General features: G+C 42.2%; 2 protein-coding genes across 3 annotated transcripts in view; one reads left to right on the top strand and one right to left on the bottom strand.

Annotated features, from left to right (window-relative positions):
- The window catches only part of LOC146975170 (NLR family CARD domain-containing protein 3-like), a 114,526-nt gene extending 108,984 nt beyond the window's left edge, over window positions 1–5,542 (top strand). The window contains exons 8-9 of the mRNA XM_085794703.1: window positions 4,030–4,076; window positions 4,229–5,542. Of these exons, the coding sequence (XP_085650829.1) occupies window positions 4,030–4,076; window positions 4,229–4,764 (583 nt within the window). The 3' untranslated portion in view covers window positions 4,765–5,542. The remainder of the gene's footprint in view (window positions 1–4,029; window positions 4,077–4,228) is intronic.
- Window positions 5,543–5,786: 244 nt separating this feature from the next.
- On the bottom strand, window positions 5,787–11,504 carry LOC146975169 (LYR motif-containing protein 9-like). 2 transcript variants are annotated; one of them, XM_085794355.1, is made up of 4 exons: window positions 11,407–11,504; window positions 9,195–9,329; window positions 6,035–6,127; window positions 5,787–5,944 (listed from the first exon to the last, which is right to left on the bottom strand). In XM_085794355.1, exons 2-4 carry the CDS (start codon window positions 9,318–9,320, stop codon window positions 5,927–5,929), a joined length of 237 nt encoding a protein of 78 aa, XP_085650481.1. In that variant the 5' UTR covers window positions 9,321–9,329; window positions 11,407–11,504; the 3' UTR covers window positions 5,787–5,926. The 2 variants fall into 2 exon arrangements, with proteins under 2 accessions (XP_085650481.1, XP_085650480.1); XM_085794354.1 differs by having other exon boundaries at window positions 9,195–9,366; window positions 11,407–11,486.
- Between the last annotated feature and the right edge of the window lie 11,999 nt (window positions 11,505–23,503).

The following is a 23,503-nucleotide window of genomic DNA, read 5'->3' as shown; positions in this document are numbered from 1 at the left end:
CCAGTCTCATTTTTACATTTATCCATCCTTGCTGCGCTGTGATAGCTCTGTGCTGTTTTGTTACAATAAATGCACCAAAAGCATTTTTGGATCTCAGCGTATCTTTACCATAATCTACTATAGCGCGTCACAGAACTACGAACCTGAGGACCCAACCTCATACTCTCAGCGGCTTTAAAGGTTTGTGTTGGAAGCCGCAACAGCGTCCTTTAACCTCTCCTTCACTCGCTCATAATCACACTGAACATCCGGCGGTAGAGTGTCCCACAACAGGAAAGCCGCGCCGTCCAGCCTCGTAGGGAGGAGATTCACCAAAGTGGCGGTGTAACCCCCGCTCCTGGTCCCTCTCGTCTGGGCGCGGACCGCGGCTTCAAACTGCTTCACCCACGTAGCAAACGGCTTCTCGCCATCGCCACGAAACGGCGGCGGGAGCTCCACTCTCACGCCACTCACGCCACCAGTCCATGTTGCACTCCCGAAATAATCTTCATCCATGTCACAGTCCATAACGTCGCGCTTCACTCCTCCGAACATGCCGCTTCAAAGCATCCACACGAGTACCGCTAGCCGCCGCTAACAGGGCCGACTGAAAAAGTTCAGTAATTGCCGAAAGAGAAACTGCTCCAACAGCCAGGACTCACTCCAATTACCACTGCCACCAATGTAGCGTGCCGAAGTGTATGGGCTTCTAAAGTCACTCTTTTCTGCTGACAAAAACTCACAAACATAATACTCTTTGGAGCTGAGCAACACACTCCGTTTATTCACCTTTCACACCCGCGAACTCTGAGACAATAACACTGTCGCCTCCCTCTGACGTCACACTCTCACACTTGTCTTGGGCACAAGTGCTGACACAGCTGCATCTAAAACCACACATACATATAGCGAGCACATGGTACACAAACCTGCACACACACATGTACACATGGTGTACGCACAGCCGTCCACATACACACAGAGAGCATAATTTCACATGGTGCACACATACAGTACACGTCCATATACACAGAGAGCATATTATACAGAGCATATTACATATGGTGTACACCAGAGGTTGCGCTAGACTTTTTCGTCGCCGGTCATTTTGACTGACGGGGTCATAAAAATTCCGTCATAATCTATTTTTACCGGTCACTTTATTTATTTTTTAAAATTATAATAATGCCATATTCAATAGCATTCAATTTTAATTCATGTTTAATTCATATCAAGTCCAAACAAATTGAACAGAGAATGCTCCGGAGCAGAGTCTGCGTCAGAGCACATCTAACCGTGGGGTCAGTCAGTGAATGCGGGGGTCACTTTCTGTCAACATCTAAATACAACGTAAATACCTGATGATGACATCAGTTTTCTGTCAACAATCAACATGCTAACCCATGTGTTATACCAAAACATCCAAAGGAGCACGTTTTCACATAGGCACCGCATAGTGCACCGGCGTTAGCTCTCTCTCTCTCTCTCTCTCTCTCTCTCTGCCTCTCATTTCTCTTTTACGCACGCACGCACGCAGCCACTGCGCATCACTGAAACAACTGAAGCTATAGACCACACAGCCAGATGCAGCACAAATTCAGACAGGACAAAACCCACTCAGCTTTACGTGTTATAAACAATGCCACGGCGGGCAGAATACATTAAAATAAGGCTTAACGTTACCTTTAGAAGAGTTGTGCGCGGCGAGTGTGTGAAACGGTGATGTCCTGCCCCCACCGCTCTACCTACCGAGACACACCGCTGTGTAGCTACAGCTACGTAACTTAACAGCTGACTACTGTCGGCCCCTCGGACACTGCAGCTGAATCTCGCCCGTTAAATCATTATCGACCGTCATATTTGCACTGACACGACTCCCAGTCAACATTTAATCCACTTCTAATGTGTGGAGTTTGAATACTGCGGGAAGCTTTCTGTCTTCTTCTCTGTTGTTGGTGTTTATGTGTGGCAGCGCTACAGCGCCACACACGCTCCACACAGGCCTGGGGTATGTACTACAGCGTTCTACTGAGCGCACCAGCCAGCTGTGAGTTTTTTTTTTTTTTTTATCTAATTCTCACCATAGTGACTTTGAGACATTGTATATGTTTTATATCGTTATCCACCGCTCCATTTATTGATTATCCGCCGGCTTCATTGTAAACAAATGCACATGGCCAGACGGCCATGGCTGTGAATTGCAATCTGTCAAAATGACGGATGGCCTCAAAATTTTTCCGTCACCGTTTTAAAAAAACGGTCAATGACGGAAAATATCCGGTTAACGCGACCCCTGGTGTACACATACAACTATGCAACAACCAGAAAACTGCAGAAAGTATGGTGCGCGTGGAGCATATAGACAAACACCATTCATTTAGATTAAAAGAATTCAAAGAACCTGAGGACACTGGTCAAATCTGCCTGTTATACTGTAAGACGCTACAATATGACTATTGCACCTACATTGAATGTGTAAAACTATGCACACCCGATTGCATTCAAACACAAGGCTTCGGAACAACCCAACCCCCATGGCCCTCCCACCTCTAAAATGAATCAGGCGCCGCTGGCTGTGACGTGTGTTTGTGCAGCTTGAGAGTCAGAGAGTGAAAGTGTGTGTCTCACACTGCAGTGACATCACATGGAGAAAAGACATGATGAAGTGTTTCCTCCTGGTCTCCTCCTGCTCTGTATCATCACTAGATAAAGACTCCAGCTCCTTCTTCTCTGCAGTGTTCATCCATACAGGGCCGGTTTTAGCTATGGGCAATATGGGCGACCGCCCAGGGCGCAATCTTTGTGAGGGTGCACGAGCGCCCCCCCAAAAAAAGACAAAACAAAACTCGCCGTCAAGTTAGTAGAGTGGTCGCTGGGGGCGCCCCTATGTCACGTCAACTTGCTGCTGAGAGTCATAGGCCTACTACATATGTTGGGTCTACTACAGGTTGTGTGTGTGTCAGGAGAGGCAAGGGGGAGGGGGCGGGGGGATCAACTCACGACTGCTGAGGTCTCACGTCGGATGCTCCGCCGGCCCAGATGGCTCTCATGCGGGGAAAGAAAGGAGGGTTAAGCGCTAAACTCCTCGCCCTGAAGTTGGCTTCATTTTGGTAATGTTGCTATGGGATGCCCAGCAATATTCCTCCTCTCCCTCTTCAATGTCCGGTCTCTGGTAAATAACATGAATGAACTGCGACAGGATCATGTGTTAAAAAGGATCCTAGACTGTCATGATGTTTCTAATGAGCTGGTTTTACAGCAACGTCACGCTGTTTCCAAAACCACACCGACTTCAGCAGAGAAGTGAGTTTAGGTAGGTTTTTAGAGTTAGCCCACAGATGGAACAGTGGTTCCTGTCATTACTTTATGTTCAAAATATCATCATGTTGCTGGCCCTACACTCACAAACAAAAACTATTGTGTATTTTTTAGAGGTTCAGAGGCTGTAGTCAAGCTGCTCAGTTTTAATATAGCCTAAGCCTATAATTTTATGTGATTGGCTATTTAAAAAAATAATTTAAATATGGCTGGATGATCAATAACAAATTAAACTGTGGTTTGACAAATTCAAACACATTTATTGATGATTTAATTTAAAGGAACCACGGTAGCCTATAAGGTCATGTGTAAGATCAAATTCAGTGTTAAAGGCGCTCAGGCAGGTGATTTTGAAATGCGCTAAAAGTAATCTAGAAAGTATTCAGAATACATTACTTTACTTGAGTAATCAAAATGCATTACAGATTGCAGATTTTGGGACATGTAATCAGTAATCTGTAGGGGAATACATTTTAAAAGAAACCCCCCCAACAGTGATTATAATACTTGTGTTTGTTCGTTGGTGGGATTTTTTTTTGTTTGTTTTTTTTGGGGGGGGGCAAGGGATGGTTTCGCCCAGGGCGTAAAACTAGCCAGGACCGCCTCTGCATCCACACATACCAGCCTCCATGTGAACACAGTGATAAAACAGTGTGTGTGTGAGAGCCATGTAATGTCCATGTGTGCATGCTGACAGAGAAGGTGCTGCTCTGACCCCCCTCCTCCTTTCAGGGTGGAGCCTGCTGGAGTCCCATGGTTGACACCAGGTCTGAGGAAGTGTAAGTCTGTTTTTACTTTGATTCATGGAAACAAAGCAGCACATTCAACCATCTTCACACTGTCACATCACTGACCTCATGAGTCTTCATCAAACTGTCAATAACTGATCACATGATCAATAACTGCAGCTGTGTCTTGTTCTCTCCATCAGATTCCTGTCCACTCACAATCGACACAAACACAGTGAACAGAGGGATCAAACTGTCTGACAACAACAGGAAGGCGACACGTGTGGAGGAGCGTCAGTCATATCCTGATCATCCAGACAGATTTGACTTCTGGGATCAGCTGCTGTGTTCAACTGGTCTGACTGGTCGCTGCTACTGGGAGGTCGAGAGGAGAGGAAAGGTTAATATATCAGTGAGTTACAGAGGAATCAGAAGGAAAGGAGGCAGAGGAGACTGTAGGTTTGGATGGAACGATCAGTCCTGGAGTCTGGACTGCTATGGTGGTGGCTACAGAGTCTGGCACAATAACAGATCAACACCTATCACCTCCTCCTCCTCCTCCTCCTCTGTCTCTACCAGAGTAGCAGTGTATGTGGACTGTCCTGCTGGCTCTCTGTCCTTCTACAGAGTCTCCTCTGACTCACTGATCCACCTCTACACCTTGTACACCACCTTCACTCAACCTCTCTATCCTGGGTTTAGACTCTTTAGTCCCGGTTCCTCAGTGAGTCTGTGTTGAGTGCATCAGAGTCTCCTCCTGTCACAGAAACCTTCTCACTGTTGAACAGACAGTTCAGTCTCTACATGTCTCTGTCTCTGTCTCTCACTCACGTTTTCACATTCATGGATTAAATCAGTTGATGTTTTAAACTCTTCTCAGTGACTCTTGTAAACTTCTTCCTCTTCCTTTAAAGATGGAAGCGTCGATTATTACAGGACAAAAACCATGGTGACTTTTACTCAGCTGCTGATGAAGGAGGAGGCCTAATATCACCAAGCTAAAATGAATGAATGACAGTGGAACAGTAATAAACACAGTTTCAGCAGTTTGCGACTGTGTCAAGCAACATTTTATTCTGCCTCCTATGTAACATGTCAAACATCTCAATTCACATTCAACTGGCCAATTACCAGCCTTAATATCAGGCAAACGCTTGAGTTTAACTATAAATGCATAGAACTTCAATACATATAAATAATAACACAAACAAGTGTGAGTATACTGTGGCTGCATTGACAAATACACCAAAGTTATCAAACCATTCTAAATACATTGACATGACCAAAAAGTCACAATTTTCAAGTTGTTTTTCACGTTTTACATACCTGTGGAACAGTAAGAAAGTGTCTGACTGTCTCAAACACCATTTTATTCTGCCTCCTAGTGTATGGGAATGGGATGGGCTTGAGTCAGGAGTTTCTCACTGAACCTGGTATCACAGCGCCACCTATGGTCACAAAGTGGAATGACAACAAAATGACCTGTATGGGAGTCTGACTCAGGATGTAACTGAAATAAATGAAGATAAAGAGAAAGAAGAAAATAAAAAATAAGGTGTGTGTGTATGACATCCTACTAATGAGAGGCTCTTTTTTCTGCCCTCTACATATAACGTGAAGAGGCTGAGAGAGACGTTTACCCTGACTTGTTGTGTCCTGTTTGTTAAGAACCAATAAAACCATTTAATAATAAAAGTGTCAACCCTCATGTTGAATAACCTCTGTCCTCACACTGTCAATGAGACCAAGGAGCCACAGTCAGCGAGAACAACTTTATTTAAAAATATCAAACGTCACTAAATCACATTTCAGTCTGAACAGTTTTTACACTGATATGAATATTTATCTGATAGAAACAATGAGCTTCATAGTTGATGTGAGCAGCTGCTGCCTCCTTCTCCTCACTTCTTCTTGGTGTACTGCAACCACAGAGAGGACAGACTGACGTGTGTTGCTCTGTCTGACAATAGTATTATTATTATTATTATTATTATTAATAATAAACTCACTTTATCTAGAATCCAGTCAGCGTCTGTTATCGCTCTCTGGATGATCATCTGGATCCTCTCTGGGTCGTCCTCATCTGAGTGACTGGTGTAACCCTGGAAACACAAACTCATCAATCAGGACACTTTATTAATAATATTATCATCATGATTATCATTATTATTTCTCTGGTTTGAGTTTTTCTACTGTGTTTCTTTCCTTCATTTTTAAAATCTAAATGGAAGAATTGGACGTTTTGGACGAGAATAACTGATAATAATGAAAATAATCCTCAGTTTCAGACTTAATCCTGGATTTTCTCAGGTTTTCCTGATCTGTGTGTGAATGTGTGAATGCAGCAGCAGCAGCAGCAGCAGCAGCAGCAGCAGCAGCAGGGGCCTGAGGAGATCAGACAGGCGATCAGTCATTGTAGTGGCTGTTTGTGGAAACTAAGAAAAGCTTCAAATCAAACTTTAAACCCTAAAGAATCAAAGGGCCACTGCTGCACCATGGGTCGTGGTGTAGACAGCTGAGAGAAACATCATGACCATGCAAAGTCCAGTTTTAACTACAAATGTGGTTTATTTGACCAGAAAGGAGCAAGAAAAGAACAAAACAAAACAAAACCCATCAGCCCACCCAGGTGCATGCTGGTCCCTCACTGCAGCCCTACACATTTATTCTCTGGTGACGTGAGCAAATGAAATAAAACACCAATAATGAACAGGAGAACACCTGAACTAGACAAATAATAAACTAACAGAATCTGATCGGAGTTAAATCAAATAAATCAATTCAGGAAAATCAGATCTAAACTAAATATTAAAGTAAACAACACTAAATACAAACAATGAATAAATAAACAGCTGCTACAGTTTGTGTTTGTTGACGTGTGTTTACTACTGCTGGCTGTCAATCAAACCTCCCTCATGGATAATAACCTGTAGTGACATCATCATCATCATCATCATCATCATCATCATCATCATCATCATCACTGTTACTTTAAAGGACAATTTCACTCTGGGCTGTATGTTCTTAACATTTCAGGTCTAACAGAATGAATCTGAAGGTTTCCAGTTTAATGTCTCCTGTTTTGCGGTAGTTGTGTCTGTCCCCACGTTGCCACGGCAACGATGAATGGGAGCGGATTGAAGTTCCGCTGCTTAGGCTGTTTCCATCCCTCAAAGCCACAGACAGCGTCAGATGGAGACTCAAACATGCAGCCAGAAGTTTATTTACTTGAAGCAAGTCCAGAGTTGATATTCCTGTGTTTCTGACACAAACGGGAGCTTTTCCCACTGCACCTGAACACACCGAGCGTCAACTTGGGTCTCGACTCCGCCAGACTTTGAATTAGATCTAGTTTTACAAACATGTCGGCTTGTTGAAGTAAATAAACTTCTGGCTGCATGTTTGAGTCTCCATCTGACGCTGTCTGTGGCTTTGAGGGATGGAAACAGCCTAAACAGCAGAACTTACATCCACTCCCATTCATCGTTGCCGTGGCGATGCGGGGACAGACACAACTACCGCAAAACAGGAGCAATTAAACTGAAAACCTTCAGATTCCTTCTGTTAGACCTAAAATGTTAGGAACATACAGCCTGAGGTGAATTTGCCCGGAATTGTCCTTTAATGTTTTCCTCCACATGATGTTGAAGATGAAATGACAGTGACAGTAGTGACTCCTCCCTCCCACCGTAGCCCCACATATTTATTCTCTGGTGCCCCGACGTGGAGAAATGAAATAAAAACACAAAGAACAAACAGGAAAACAAACGACAAACTCCCTGAACACTAACAACATCTGATCAGGATCAAATCAATCAATCAATTCAGGATCATCAAATCTAAACTCAACACTAAACATGTGACATCATCAGACTGTCCATCTAACCAGTCTGCAGCTCCATCCAGCTTCTCTCTGCATCCTCAGCTCAGAAACCGTCACTAGAGAGAGTCGAGCATCCGTCTGCAGCGTTACACCTGGCCCGTCAGCAGAGGTGTGTGTGTGTGTGTGTGTGTGAGGGTCACCACGAACAACATCAATTAATAACTTTTATGATAAAAAATTATAATTTAGATATCAAGAATACGCTCTCAAAAATATATAAAATACTAGGAGACAGTGAAGAAACACAAGACCTAATTAGGACAAAGTGGAATCAAGATCAATCAAGTACAAATAGAAGACGACGATTGGAAAAATGCTTATAGCACAATACACAAAACAACAAGTTCTGGATATTGGAGGGAATTATCATGGAAGGTATACACACGTTTCTTCATTACTCCAAACATACAGTCTAAATTCACAACATCCATTACCTCAGACTGTTGGCCAAATTGTGGGGAGCACCATGCGAACCACTCACATATTTTCTATTTTGTCCATCACTAAAACCTTTTTGGAAAAAGATTATGGAATCTTTCTTTTCAATTTTCCAGTTTAAAAAAACACTGGGACCGAAATGTATAGTTTTAGGAATAACACCAGCCGAACTTACAACAGAGAAAGACAAATATTTATACAGAATACTTAGAATAACAGCTTTGAAACAAATCACAAGAAATTGGCAAAAATCTATCTCACCTTCTTTTAACAACTGGAAATTAACTGTAAACAGTATTCTGGAAATGGAAAAAATTACATACAGAGTCAGAAAACAAGAACCAGAATGTCTGAAGAGATGGAATAAGTGGTTTGATTATATAAATAAATAAACGGATGTTTTCAGCTCTGAAGAAAGGTTTATTTAGTAGTTTATTTATTATGTATATATTGCAATTTTTGTTTCTATCTATATATATATTTATTTTTTATTCTTTTTTTTTGAATCCATCTATTTTTCACTTTTTTCTTTGATGTTTTTCACACACACACACACACTAAAAAATGTTTTAAAAAATGTCATAAATGTTGCAGGAACGTGCCAGTGACTGATAAGATATGTGCTGGAATATGAACTTGAATTCTGCAATAAAGTATAAAAAAAGAAAAAAAGAGACCGTCACTAGAGAGAGTCGAGCATCCGTCTGCAGCGTTACACCTGGCCCGTCAGCAGAGGTGTGTGTGTGTGTGTGTGTGTGTGTGTGTGTGTGTGTGTGTGTGTGTGTGTGTGTGTGTGTGTGTGTGTGTGTGTGTGTGTGTGTGTGTGTGTGTGTACCTGAGCAGCTCACCTGTCGTACGGCGTGTGGATAGTGTTGCTGCATGGCCGTGTTGGGCAGCAGCCTGCAGCACCTCAGGAGATATGGATAGAGCTGCAGCGGGGTGTGGACCAGCTCTGCTCCAGCTAAAGGTGGCATCCCCTCCTCCTGTGGAGTCACAGACAGCAGCTCTGAGCTTCAGCAGCTTCACAGTCACAGTCAGGAAGAAGAAGAAGAGGAAGAAGAAGCTCTCAGAGATGTAACACCTGCTCAGGTCTATACAGCTACTGTTAGCTAACACACTAACAACACTTTAACACACCAGCAAAACCATCAGTGAATGGAACAGACGTCCAGAGCTCCTCAAACACACCACTGCACTGCAAAAACTCTAAATCTTTCTGAGAATATTTGTCTTTTTTCTTGTCCAAATGTCTCATTTCTAGTCAAATCTAATCTCTTTCCATTTAAAATAAGACTCATCACCTAAACATTGACTTGTTTTTAGATCATTTTCACTTGTTTCAAACAAATATTCACTTGAAATAAGTAGAAAAATCTGCCAGTGAAAGCAAGTTTTTTGTGCTTGTAATAAGGAAGAAAAACTTGCTCCACTATCAGATTTTTCTACTTATTTCAAGTGAAAATCTGCTTGAAAGAAGGAAAAAGTGTCTAAAACAAGCTGCTTTTTATGTGATGAGTCTTATTTTAAGTATAATGAGATATGTTTTGACTAGAAATGACATTTTGACTAGAAATAAGAGAAATATTCTTGGTAAAATGTTTGAGTTTTTGCAGTGTGACTACCTCTGTTTTACTCGTAAGGTCAGAAACTGGATTGTGAGTCAGCAGTCGTGGACCCCTGTACATAGGAGACCAGTAGGTACCAGTAGGGATGAGACCCTGGTGGGCAGCCTCGTCCAGAGGTGGGTAGTAACACGCTACATTTACTCTGTTACATTTACTTGAGTAACTTTTTGGATAAATTGTACTTCTAAGAGTAGTTTAAATGGAGCATACTTGTTACTTTTACTTGAGTATATTTCTTCAGAAGAAGCGGTACTTTTACTCCGTTACATTGAGCTTCATTCCGGTCGCTACTCGCTACTTTTTCTCATCGATCCAACGTGCAAATTGTTTGTTTATGTTTTAATGGAGACACTTCCGAGCCTCTGTCACATGACTGCGTTTCACCAACCAGATGTAGCCACTCGCGACGTTTGACTCCGTGTAACCAATCAGACAGAGCCAGGCAGTCACATGACCGCACACAAAGATCTTATGGACAGTTCATAGATCTTTCAGAGATAGGCCTATGTAAGTTATTGTGGCTGAATTTGTCTTCATTTATGTTACTTTGTAAAAAAAAAAAAAAGTCATTTAGGCTATTGTCTTAGTTGTTAAATGTTGTTCTTTGGCAATAACTGGATTTTTTCATTGCTATTATATTTTTGTGTATTTGATGAGGCCTACATTTACGCGCTGATCATTAAACAAACAAATCAGAGGTTACTCAGCAGTTACTCAGTACTTGAGTAGCTTTTTCACCAAGTACTTTCTACTCTTTCTCAAGTAAATGTTTGAATGGCTACTTTTTACTTTTACTTGAGTAACATTATTCTAAAGTAACTCTACTCTTACTTGAGTACAGTTTTTGGCTGCTCTACCCACCTCTGGCCTCGTCCCTACTGGGCATTCTCAACCTGACAACGCAGTGCCAGCATCAAACTGGAACTGCCTTAGGTCACCTTGGTGGGTAGCTCCATCCCTGTGGAGCTCCACTCAGGTCCCTTCTCCTCTCCTACATATTATTGTCACTGAACAATGAGCACTTTATGTGAAATCCTATGTGCTTGAATGTATTTGATTTATTTTAAATACCCAGAACATCCCTGCACACTTTAGATAGGCACTCTACTTGTCACTTTGCACTTTATGAAATATCCTATGTACTTGAATAGCCTACTTATTTTAAATACTCACATCTTTTTTTTAATTCAAAACTTTGTTTCACATTACAAAACATTTTTTCAAAAATAATATGCAATATATAAAGCACATCTATATTATAATACGCCAGGGGGAATTTACAAGTTTACAAAAAAATGTTAAAGTGTTCACACATATTGACAGTCTTAATCGCTTTCAGGTTGCTTAAAAATCTGATGGAGGTTATGTATTGCTTGAGCTCACCGCAAAGAGCAATAAAGGAGGGTTTTTTAAAATATTTTTTTAATGAACTTACATTTCAGTTTAAACTCTCTGTTGTCTCCGTCGGTGTCTCTCAGACGTCTTCTCCTCCTCCGGAGACTTTCCATAACAAACCGTAGTCGGATCATGGATGTGTTGAGTCGGATGTGTCGTCATCTGTTTGTCTGGTGTCATGTTTCCACCACACGGAGCTGGCTCCTTCCACATAAATTTGTTATCTCCAATAAAATCAAAGAAGTTCAATATAAAATTATACATAACATTTACCCCACTAACAAATTTGTGTCAAAATTTGTCAATATTGATGCCAATTGTGTATTTTGTAATGCCGAAGTGGAAACGATTAGGCACCTTTTCTTTGAATGTAATTTTACCCAGATTTTTTGGAAAAAAATTGAAGCTTACATCACATCACATTCCAACTTACCAATTAATTTGAATGCCAAAGATATACTGTTATACTATAATAATAAAGATAGGAAAATGCAACACTTAATTAATCTGATTATTCTAATTGCAAAATTCCACATACATAAAACCAAATTTTCCAAAGGTCGACCTTTCTTTCCTGTTTTTGAAATTGATTTCAAGAACTACCTTGAATGTATTAAAAGAATTGATAATAAAAAATGTACACTGTTAACATAATTGAAGAAATATTTGGAGAAATATAATATGTCCTGCCATTTTCTTTCTTCCTTTTATTTAATTTAATTTATTTTATTATATTTATGTTACCTATGTAATGACTTATGCACTTCATCCACTTTATGTCTCATACTGTATTTGTTTATTTAAATCCTTGATGCCTGACTGTTTTGTATTGTCCACGGTCAATGTTCTGACTGTGATTGGAACTTTTAAATAAAGTTTGGAAAAAAAAAAAAAATCCACCACACGGAGCGGTGTCGCCCCCTCGTGTCGCTTCATGGAGTCCTGCAGCGTCCTGGAGGAAACTGGAGATGAGTTCAGACACAGAGTCACTGACAAGCGGCGGACTGGAGATCGATATTATCATTAATGTTTCAACTCTTTATGGTTCAGTAGTAGAAATAAACAGCAGTAAAAACACCAGTCTGTCTACTCAGATTACAGAAGTGACCCCCCCTCCCCCACTTCCTCTTTAAAGTTTACTTTCACTTTTCACCACGCGGTTGTGTCACAGTTTATTTCCCCGTGTGAAGGTAAGGTGAACAGTCTGGATGTTTTCCTCGTTAACACCTGTCGTTACTGAGTTCTCTGCCCTTCAACTTGTGGTTGTGTTGTTGTTGTTGTGTTATAATAATGTTACTGTAGCTGAGTCAGAGCTGTAACTGTAAAGTCTGGACCGACAGAACCGTGTCCTCCATGTTGTGTGGATGTTGTCGGGAGAAGCTCGTCCGGGACAGCTGGGACTTTGTCTGTGGTGAGTAGAGTGGTCTGTCATTAGATTTACTACAGGACCGATGTGGACTCAGTGTCTGTCTGTAGATTTACTACAGGGCTGATGTGGACTCAGTGTCTGTCATTAGCCCTCATGTTGTCCTGGGCTCATTTTCACCCCAAACCAAAGTTATTTCCTTCATAATTTGCTTGTTTTTCATCAAACAGGTTGCAGAATTATGGGTGTTTTATTGAATTTAGTAACACTCTTCGTCCCCAGAGGACAAAATATACCATTATCACACAAGTTGTGTTTCATCTTTTTATTCAACTTCAGACCAACCTATTAAAGGGATAGTAGCATTTTTTTTTTAAAGTGGGGTTGTATGATCTACAAATAGCCCCTAAGTACTTTAATTGCAGTAGAAGACTCTCTGCACTCCTCCCGTTAGCAACGCCAGCCCATAATAGCCCTGCCCAGAGATTTACAACATACAGTGTTGTGAACAGACCCAAAGAAACGGCCTATTTTCACGGCCTAAAAGAGGTTTTACCTGAAAAAATACACAGTTCCATTGTTCACTATAATATAATTTTTTTCCAGCCCTTCAAAGTGCAGGAAAAACACAGTTTTGCTGATTGGCGTCGCTAACCCTGGGCGGAGGGATACGTGAGTTGGTTAGGTCCAAATAAAAACTGTGTTTTTCCTGCACTTTGAAGGGCTGGAAAAAATTATATTATAGCGAACAATGGAACTGTGTATTTTTTCAGGTAAAACCTCTTTTAGGCCGTGAAAATAGGCCGTTTCTTTGGGTCTGTTCACAACACTGTATGTTGTAAATCTCTGGGCAGGGCTATTATGGGCTGGCGTTGCTAACGGGAGGAGTGCAGAGAGTCTCTTCTACTGCAATTAAAGTACTTAGGGGCTATTTGTAGATCATACAACCCCACTTTAAAAAAAAAGAAAGATACTATCCCTTTAATTTCACACCTCATTTATATGAAATCATACCCATTCACAAAACAGAAAATGACCCCAACTGGTTTGACTGCTAAAAAACACAAAACATAACATTATCACACATATTTGTGTTATAAGACATATCAACATTCATTTCCAAAACTTTTAACAGCATCAGCACATCCAATCTTTCAAAACTAACGTTTCAGAATCAGTCTTCATTCAGAATCAGTCTGCTTGTGTCCTCAGATGCAGGTAGTAATAGTGTGTTGTGTGCAGATGTGTGCGTTGCATTTTTGGCCCATTTCACCTGTTTTGACATCAGTCTGGCGAGGGCAGAATGCAGAATAACCCTTTAGAGTGGTGGACCAGGATCTGGGCAAGGGGCAGCTGGGTGAGGGGCAGCTGGGTGAGGGGCAACTGGGTGAGGGGCAACTGGGTGAGGGGCAGCTGGGTGAGGGGCAGCTGGGTGAGGGGCAGTTGGGTGAGGGGCAGCTGAGTGAGGGGCAGCTGGGTGAGGGGCAGCTGGGCGAGGGGCAGCTGAGTGAGGGGCAGCTGGGTGAGGGGCAGCTAGGTGAGGGGCAGCGAGGTATAGATGATGATGAAACGTTAGTTTTCTGCTGTTAAATGTTAAATGTTTTGGAAATGAATGTTGATATGTTTTATAACACAAATATGTGTGATAATGTTGTGTTTTGTGCTTTTTAACTCTAACCCACATCACCCAGTTGGGGTCATTTTGACCCCAGAGGACAATGGATGTTACTATTTGCTGCCAGTAAAAAAAAAAATCCTGATGGAAGTTTGTCATATACCAGTGTCTGTTAATCCATCAATTCATTTCCCTTTGATCTTTACTATATTTGAAATTATTCAGATTTTCTGTTTTGTGAAACTCAAAAAATAGGTATTATTTAATAAAAATTAGGTATGAATTACCAAAAAAAGTGTGAAATTAGTATTAAAGACCACTCCCGTGAAAATCGTGTTTTTTGAGCTTTTCACATGTTCCTGTGGCATTTTTCTTGTGTTAGAGCACATATCAGCAGAAAAGGAAGTGCAAAATTGCCTTTCTGAGTTTTTCTGCCTTCAAACTGCTGTGAACCAATGGCAGACTCAAACTGGCAGTTTCAGGGAGACTGGAGTTTTACTTTTTACTTGAGTAACATTATTCTAAAGTAACTCTACTCTTACTTGAGTAGAGTTTTTGGCTGCTCTACCCACCTCTGGCCTCGTCCCTACTGGGCATTCTCAACCTGACAACGCAGTGCCAGCATCAAACTGGACCTGCATTAGGTCACCTTGGTGGGTAGCTCCATCCCTGTGGAGCTCCACTCAGCTCCCTTCTCCTCTCCTACATATTATTTTCACTGAACAATGAGCACTTTATGTGAAATCCTATGTACTTGAATGTATTTGATTTATTTTAAATACCCAGAACATCCCTGCACACTTTAGATAGGCACTCTACTTTGCACTTTATGAAATATCCTATGTACTTGAATAGCCTACTTATTTTAAATACTCACATCATTTTTTTTTATTCAAAACTTTGTTTCACATTACAAAACATTTTTTCAAAATAATATGCAATATATAAAGCACATCTATATTATAATACGCCAGGGGGAATTTACAAGTTTACAAAAAAAGTTTTCACATATATTAACAGTCTTAATCGCTTTCTGGTTGCTTAAAAATCTGATGGAGGTTATGTATTGTTTGAGCTCACCGCTAAGAGCAATAAAGGAGGGTTTTTTTTTTTTTTAATGCACTTACATTTCAGTTTAAACTCTCTGTTGTCTCCGTCGGTGTCTCGGTTTAAACCATGGATGTATTATATTAAACTCTCTCAGTGTCTCTCAGACGTCTTCTCCTCCTCCGGAGACTTTCCATAACAAACCGTAGTCGGATCATGGATGTGTTGAGTCGGATGTGTCGTCATCTGTTTGTCTGGTGTCATGTTTCCACCACACGGAGCGGTGTCGCCCCCTCGTGTCGCTTCATGGAGTCCTGCAGCGTCCTGGAGGAAACTGGAGATGAGTTCAGACACAGAGTCACTGACAAGCGGCAGACTGGAGATCGATATTATCATTAATGTTTCAACTCTTTATGGTTCAGTAGTAGAAATAAACAGCAGTAAAAACACCAGTCTGTCTACTCAGATTACAGAAGTCACCTCCCCTCCCCCACTTCCTCTTTAAAGTTTACTTTCACTTTGACCCAGCGGTTGTGTGGCAGTTTATCTCCCCGTGTGAAGGTAAGGTGAACAGTCTGGATGTTTTCCTCGTTAACACCTGTCGTTACTGAGTTCTCTGCCCTTCAACTTGTGGTTGTGTTGTTGTTGTTGTGTTATAATAATGTTACTGTAGCTGAGTCAGAGCTGTAACTGTAAAGTCTGGACCGACAGAACCGAGAGTTGAGGGTGTCACAGCTCCAGGGGAGGGCACTAGTGCTACAAGCTCCCGCCCCGCTCTTCATCTGGCTCAGAGGTGAAAGGCTTGGCAGCTCGGTGTAGCTGTCAAGGTATAACAGGTATAGCTCACCTGGTAGAGCAGCTTGCACTGTGATCAAGGACTATATTCCAGTCTGGGATCGAATCCCAGTGTGGAGTTTTATGCTAAACGCGCTGAATCTGTAATTGTACAATGTCCAGCTGTCAGCGAGTGGGGGGTGGGGTGCAAGGAGGTGGCTGGGCGGGTGCAGAGCAGCGCAGTCTCCGCCCCCCCCCCAGAGGTGCATTGCTAATGTGCATGACTAATGAGCTGGTTTTAACATGACCAAAAAGGGTCGCGGGTCTGAAGTTGAATAAAAAGATGAAAACATAAATTTGTGTGATAATGTTATGTTTTCTGCTGCCCAGAGGACAATGGATGTTACTATTTGCTGCCATTAAAAAAAGGGTTAAAAAAGAACTTCTGATGTTTGTTGTTGTGGTAGTGGAGCTGTGAGGTGAAATACGTCTTGGCCCAGTTGTTGTGTGTGTAATAATCAGCTGTAGCTTGTTTGATCCAGTGGTTTTCTACAGGGACGCTGTCCACACAGAGACTGTGTCACATCAACTCAGTGGATCTCAGTCCTTGTGTGTGTCAGTGGATGGAAACAGTGGTCCATGGATCATGTTGCTGGGCTGCAGCTTCATGACGCCATCTAGTGGACTGATAGTAGAAGTACAGCAGCTGATGGCAGCTTCCTCTTCCTCACTGCTGTGTGACTGCATTCAGCTGACACTGATATGAAGCAGAGAAGAAGAGCCAATCAGTGGAGGAGCAGCTGGAGACATGATGGACATGTGAGCTGCTGTGCAGATGAATGATGTGTGTTTCCTCTGCAGGTGAAGCTACAAAGTGTGTGTGAGCTGATGTGGATGTGAGCTCAGCAGCATGGATCAGTGTGAGGACAGAGAGGAGGGAGCCCCTCCCTCTAAGAAACTGTGTGTGAAACGTAAACACAGGACCACAGGTCAAAGGTCAGAGTTTAAAACAGTCAGAAAGACTTTTCTCTCTAAAAGTCAGTTGTTGTGTTTATTAAAAGGTTGAAGATATTTCTCATCAGTTTTTCTCCAACATGCACATTTATCAGTTGTGTTGTTGTTTCAGGATCCAGCAGCAGAGACCAGACTCTCCTCAACCCAGCTGTCTGTCTTTAAAGAGCGACTGGTCAAAGGAAGATGTCATTAACTTTAAAGGAGGACGTGGATCAGCTGATCAGATGTAAGATAAAAGCTCAATTTCAAGGCTGTTGTGTTTCTGTTGAACGTTCCTCCTGTGGAGTCACATTTCAATGATTCTCTTTCAAATCTGAGTTATAACTATGACACACATTGTCCAGCTGCAGTAAAGAGTCCCTGCTTGAACATCCACATGTTAAAGGACAATTCCAGGCGAATTCAACTCGGGGGTGTATTTTCATATCATTTTAGGTCTAAAAGAATGAATCTGAAGATTTTCAGTTTAATTGCTCCTGTTTTGCGGTAGTTGCATCTGTCCCCGCGTCCCCACGGCAGCAATGAATGGGAGTGGATGTAAGTTCTGCTGTTTAGGCTGTTTCCAGCCCTCAAAGCCACAGACAGCGTCAGATGGAGACTCAAACATGCAGCCAGAAGTTTATTTACTTCAACAAGCCGGCATGTTTGTAAAACTAGATCTAATTCAAAGTCTCCCAGAGTCTCGCGCAAGCCCGAAGTTGCAGTGCTGTTGTATTCAGGTGCAGTCGGAGCTACCGCTTGTGTCATAAACACAGGAATATCAACTCTTTACTTGCTTGAAGTGTACATTTTTTTCCACAGACAGCATCAGGTGGAGACTCAAACATGCGCCGAGAAGTTTTCTTTACTTGAAGCAAGTCAAGAGTTGATATTCCTGTGTTTATGACACAAACGGTAGCTTTTCCCACTGCACCTGAATACACCGCGCACGGCAACTGGGTCTCGCGCGAGACTCTGGGAGACTCTGAATTAGATCTAGTTTTACAAACATGCCGGCTTGCTTGAAGTAAATAAACTTCTGGGTGCATGTTTGAGTAGCCATCTGATGCTGTCTGTGGAAAAAAATTGCGGCTTTGAGGGCTGGAAACAGCCTAAACAGCGGAACTTACATCCACTCCCATTCATTGCTGCCGTGGCGATGCGGGGACAGATGCAACTACCGTAAAACAGGAGCAATTAAACTGAAAATCTTCAGATTCATTCTTTTAGACCTAAAATGATATGAAAATACACCCCAGAGTTGAATTCGCCTGGAATTGTCCTTTAATATTCAGTGATGCTTATGTAACCAATGCGAGTTGGCACAAGAAGGAAGAGAAGGATTCTGTAGTGTTCTCACACGTTTATTCGGCCCAAACCTGCGGGCGACAATTCAGATACCACACTTGTCATCATCCGTCTGTTATATCTCGCCCCTCAGTCATTGTAAACAGAACTTTTACACTTTTTTTCTGTATTATTTCCATTAATATTTCCAATGGAAATGACAAAACATAGGCTATCTGTCCTGAATAAATGCAAAACATGGGGTGTGTAGCTACTAAATGAACAGAGAGCGCCAAAACAAAAACACGCAGCATTTGCTACGTCTAAAACTTTAAATAACAAACCTGCAGACGACAATTTAGATACCACACTTGTCGTCGTTCGTCTTTTAAATCTCACCCTAAACATACAGAAGGACACTCATTACACACAAAGAACCACAGTCTCTGTACGTAGCTCCAAACGAGGCAGCCGAATGATCTGTAGTTTAGTTTACAAAACTAGTTCAGAATGTAAAAACTACTGAAATCAACTGATAAACATATTCGGGGCGGTGTTTAGCTCAGTCGGTAGAGCAGCCGCCCCATGTGTTGAGGCTATAGTCACTGCAGGCGGCCCCAGTTTGAATCCCGGACGGAGCAGCCCTATCCTGTGTGTCGCCCCCCCCCCCTCCCCATTCTCTGCAAATCCATCACACATTCAATAGGTTAAACCCACATTTACACCGAAAACAAGAAAAACAGGTTGGCAGGATTCCCCAGCCAAACTCACCCTCAGCCAATGTAAACATGACTGTGAGGGGAAGAAGGGAGGGGCTACAGAAGCCTGGAGGACTACGGGGGCTCAGGAGGAACAAAAAGAAAGCAAAATGTCCTCTCACAGGTAAAAGGAAAATACAACTATTTGACTAGGATACAATTCAAAAACCAAATAAAACATAAATATAATAATAAATAATAAAGGTGCTTTAAAAAAACAAACAAAAAAACTCTTACACTCGGTGCAGCACAGAAGCAACAGGAAATATGTCATCTACTTAAACAGGAAATAACCACTGGGTGAAAATCATTTCATTCACGCTAAATGTTGATGGTCTTGTTTCCACCTGGTAGAAGGAACATGGTGATGTCGGCTGCATCAAGTCGCCTCCTGGTGGCAGCTTTGAGGTGTGCAACAGGGCGACGGGCCGATCAGTGGTTTCTAGTGAGTTCAGAGTGACGTCAGACACAGAGAGCAGAGACAGAGGATCACATCAGTTACAGGAGCTGAAGCAGAATCTCAGCAGCTGCTTTTTACAGGAGCAGACCAACAAACGTCCACAAATACTGAGAGAGAGGACCAGCAAAATTCATGTAGAAACTAGAAACTTCAACTCATCTACAGAACAAAACACACAGATAAATGATGTTTTCTGATGTAAAAGAAATCTTCATCATAGTTTCCAGCTTTTATCTACAGTAAAATAGAAACAAATCAAGGATTGTTATTTAATTATGGGATATAATCCTGTAACGCCGCATTATGTAATAATGCCGCATTATGTAATAATGTAATAAATCTTCACGTCATTGTGTAATAACGCCGCATTTTGTAATAATCTGCCACATTTTGTAATAAAAATCTTGAACGCAATATGTAATAAACTTTGCCGCATTTTGTAATAAGTTGTTACATTTTGCATCACTTATTACATATTACGGGTGTTGCACTTTTTTATGAAGAAAATGTAATAATTTGGTGCATTATGTAATAAACCACCAAAATAGATGTCTTAATTAGAAAAAAACAAACATTAGGACCATCAGAACAACACTGACTTTAAGCATACCAGCATGCATGAATCATAAATATGAATTCATTTCTAAAACCAGTAGGACGGTCAAATCTAAATCAAATATAAGTGTATTCATTATAATAGGCTACCGCTTTCAGGGCAGGGCATCAAACATATACATAGGCTCCAGTGCTCTAGCACCCACTGACCAGGTTGAGCACCCTGGGGGGCACACCACCAGATGCGCATTTCTCCGTGCCGCTCTGCAAGCGCCTCTGCCCCTCAGGTATGTGTGTGTGTGTGGGTATGTGCATCATGTGTAGCCCGTATGTGTGTGTAGCCTGTGTGAATGTGTGTGTTAATCTCGCTCGCGCTCTGTTAAGATGAATAAACAAATCGCTGCAGAGCGCGAGCCTGGCACAGAGGTGCGCGCTCTGGCGCATCTGGCACAATCGGTTAAAGGTAAAGGTAAAGGTAAAGGTACTTTATTTGTCACATATACAGCTAGTACAGTGAAATTCTTTCTCTGCATTTAACCCATCCCTGAGGAGCAGTGGGCAGCCACGGTGCAGCGCCTGGGGACCAACTCCAGACTATGAGCCAGTGCCTTTGGTCAAGGGCACTGACTGGAGGATCAGGCTAGCTGGCATGTTTTTTAGTTTAGTTGAGATGTAAAAGCACCATGCACCATTCTTGGGGAGCGCTCTGGGAGGGTCCCCTCTCTGGTTCTCCGGGCCTGGAGCTTCTGGGACTGGTTCTCGTTTTACAGCTGCTGCTTGCAGATGATGATAATATTTCAATAATTTAAATGGATCAGCTGGGCAAATTTTGATAAAATGTTAAATCTGGTGAAAATCAGAGGCAAAATCACTTCCAGCATCATCAGCCCGATGAAATCCCACAGCTCGATCCCCCCCCAGCTTGCCCCAGCTGCGGCTACGGGGGCGGTGATCCCAGCCGCCCCTGCCGCTGCTGGAGCAGAGCTGGACCCGGCCTGGAGCTCCAGTCGGACCGTGGTCCATGTCATCCCTCCACAGACGAACATGACCCGGGTGTATTATTGTCGGTGGGCAAGGGGGGGGGGGGCGCGCGGAGCGGTTACCATCCGTGTGGGACCCGCTGTCGGAGGAGACAGCTCTGCTCAGCGGGGCGGAAGAGCAGCGTGACCCGGGAGACTCTGGTGACAAGAGCCGTCGCTGAATTATTATTCAGGGATGCAAACAGCGCGCCGAAAAGCGAAACTCGCTTTTTTCATGACCAGTTAGGTGACTTGTGTGAATCGTTCAGATCCGAAAAGTTTTTGTTTTGGGGGGGGGGGGGTCTCAGCGTCTCAGCTGGGGTCAGTAAAATGTTTTTCTAACAGGCTGACAGTGACAATCACGTGAATATGAGACGAACTCATTCATGGTCTCTGATTATACTGATAACAGCCGACCTCCAATGTAGACGCGCGACATGCGCGCTCATTAAAGCGGCGCGTAGCTGTGTGCAGTCGGTGCGACGGCGACGCCGTTTTTCCCCCCGTGCATGTCCGTGGAGCTGTGCGCCGTGGACATGCACGGTTCCCTACGTTGCTGTGTCAGGCAGGTGTTTCCCACGGAGCTCTGCCCCGTTTCAGAGGTGAAGGAAGCCCTGAGTGGAAAGACGTCGCCTCCGCAATGTAGAATGTGTTCAATTCAAAAAGTGAAACTAACACATTATATAGGCCTATATGTCCATAACACACTGAATGAAACATCCCATGTCTTTATTTATTCAGTTTATTTTAACTCATTGAGTGCCGCGCTCCTTTCCAAAGTTTTAGTCAAGTGTACCGGCAATTTAGACCATTTTTGACTTTTTATGTAGAGCCATAGTGTATTCTATATTATTGCCACCAACACATACTGTGGCTCAATTGAAAGGTTTAACTTTATGCTTCAAATGACCACAAACCGTTTGTTTCTACGTCCCTCCGTTCCTGAGAAAAGTCAAGCTAAACATGGCTGGGTTTCACCAAAATCCCTCCTTTTTTTCTAGAAAAGGAGATAGAGCGTCTTTTCTGAAAGCTGCTCTGTTTGTGTCTGTCGCTCTTCTGACACTCACATTTCTGGATCAAAGGGCTCGTGTAAGATAAATACAACAATGGTTGTTCTATTCACAAAACCACCATCGGGGGCGGGGGGGGCGCCACTAAACATGGGAACGAAAAACGAGAAATTATGTGGTTGGCACTCAATGAGTTAATAGTAATAATTATGACTAACATTCAGTGAAGACCAAAAATTCAGTATCTCCAAAATGGAAATATTGCAAAGGATTTTTTTTTTTTAAAGCATTTTTAATAACAGTCAAGTCAAGTTACAGTTTATTTATAAAGCACATTTAAAAACAACCTCAGTTGACCAAAGTGCTGTACAATTGCAAAAGCACAACACAGTTAATCACAAACACTACAACAAACAACAAATAATTAAAAACAACACAAGGGATAGTAGTCACTTTAAAACAAATCTAGATTAAAAAGAAAGAATAAAAGAGAGAGAGAGAGGGAAAGAAAGAGAGAGAACCAAGATTGCTTGCTTAGCTGGGAGTGAACGCCAAGGAGAAAAGATACATTTTTAAAAGTGTTTTAAAATGTTCAACAGACTGTGCAGCTCTAACATGGAGAGGTAGGCTGTTCCACAGCTTAGGAGCTGCGACTGAGAAGGCTCTGTCTCCACGAGTGGAGAGTCTGGACCTGGGTACTGCAGTGCTTTCTGGTCAAGGCCAACAAACAATGAATTACAATAATCTAAACGTGATGTAATAAAGGTGTGAATTAATCTCTCAAATACATTTCTTGGGAGATAAACCTTTGCTTTAGCCAACAGCCTTAGTTGGAAGAAGCTTGTCTTGACTATGGAGGATATCTGCTTGTCAAACCTAAAGTCGTTCTCTAAAATAACACCAAGGTTCCTTGCAAAAGGATGACAGTAAGACTTAAAGGTTGAATATGTAGAATATTTATTAAAAGCTATATTTTTTCAAAAATAATACATCCATGGGGCCTTTAGAGGGGTACAGAATGAAAGTATTGCTTTTCCATAAAAAAAATTTTTTTAGTCTGAATTATTATTTTTAATATTTTTGACGGGCTCGACAATGACTTTCTGTCAACGTTCTGTTTACATTCGTACCTGCCCGTAGCCGACATGTGGCTCAATTCTCCGCTGTTTTCCTGCCTCCTCCCGGTCGGATGCGTTTGTTTCCAACCAAGCCTTTTTAATAATCAATCGGTGGATCAATGGATTATCATATAC

The sequence above is a fragment of the Trachurus japonicus genome, chromosome 13 (assembly GCF_045865225.1).
Source record: "Trachurus japonicus isolate A0001 chromosome 13, Traja_1.0".
In the NCBI taxonomy this organism is placed as follows: Eukaryota; Metazoa; Chordata; class Actinopteri; order Carangiformes; family Carangidae; genus Trachurus; species Trachurus japonicus.
This window is presented reverse-complemented; position numbering and strand designations above follow the sequence as displayed.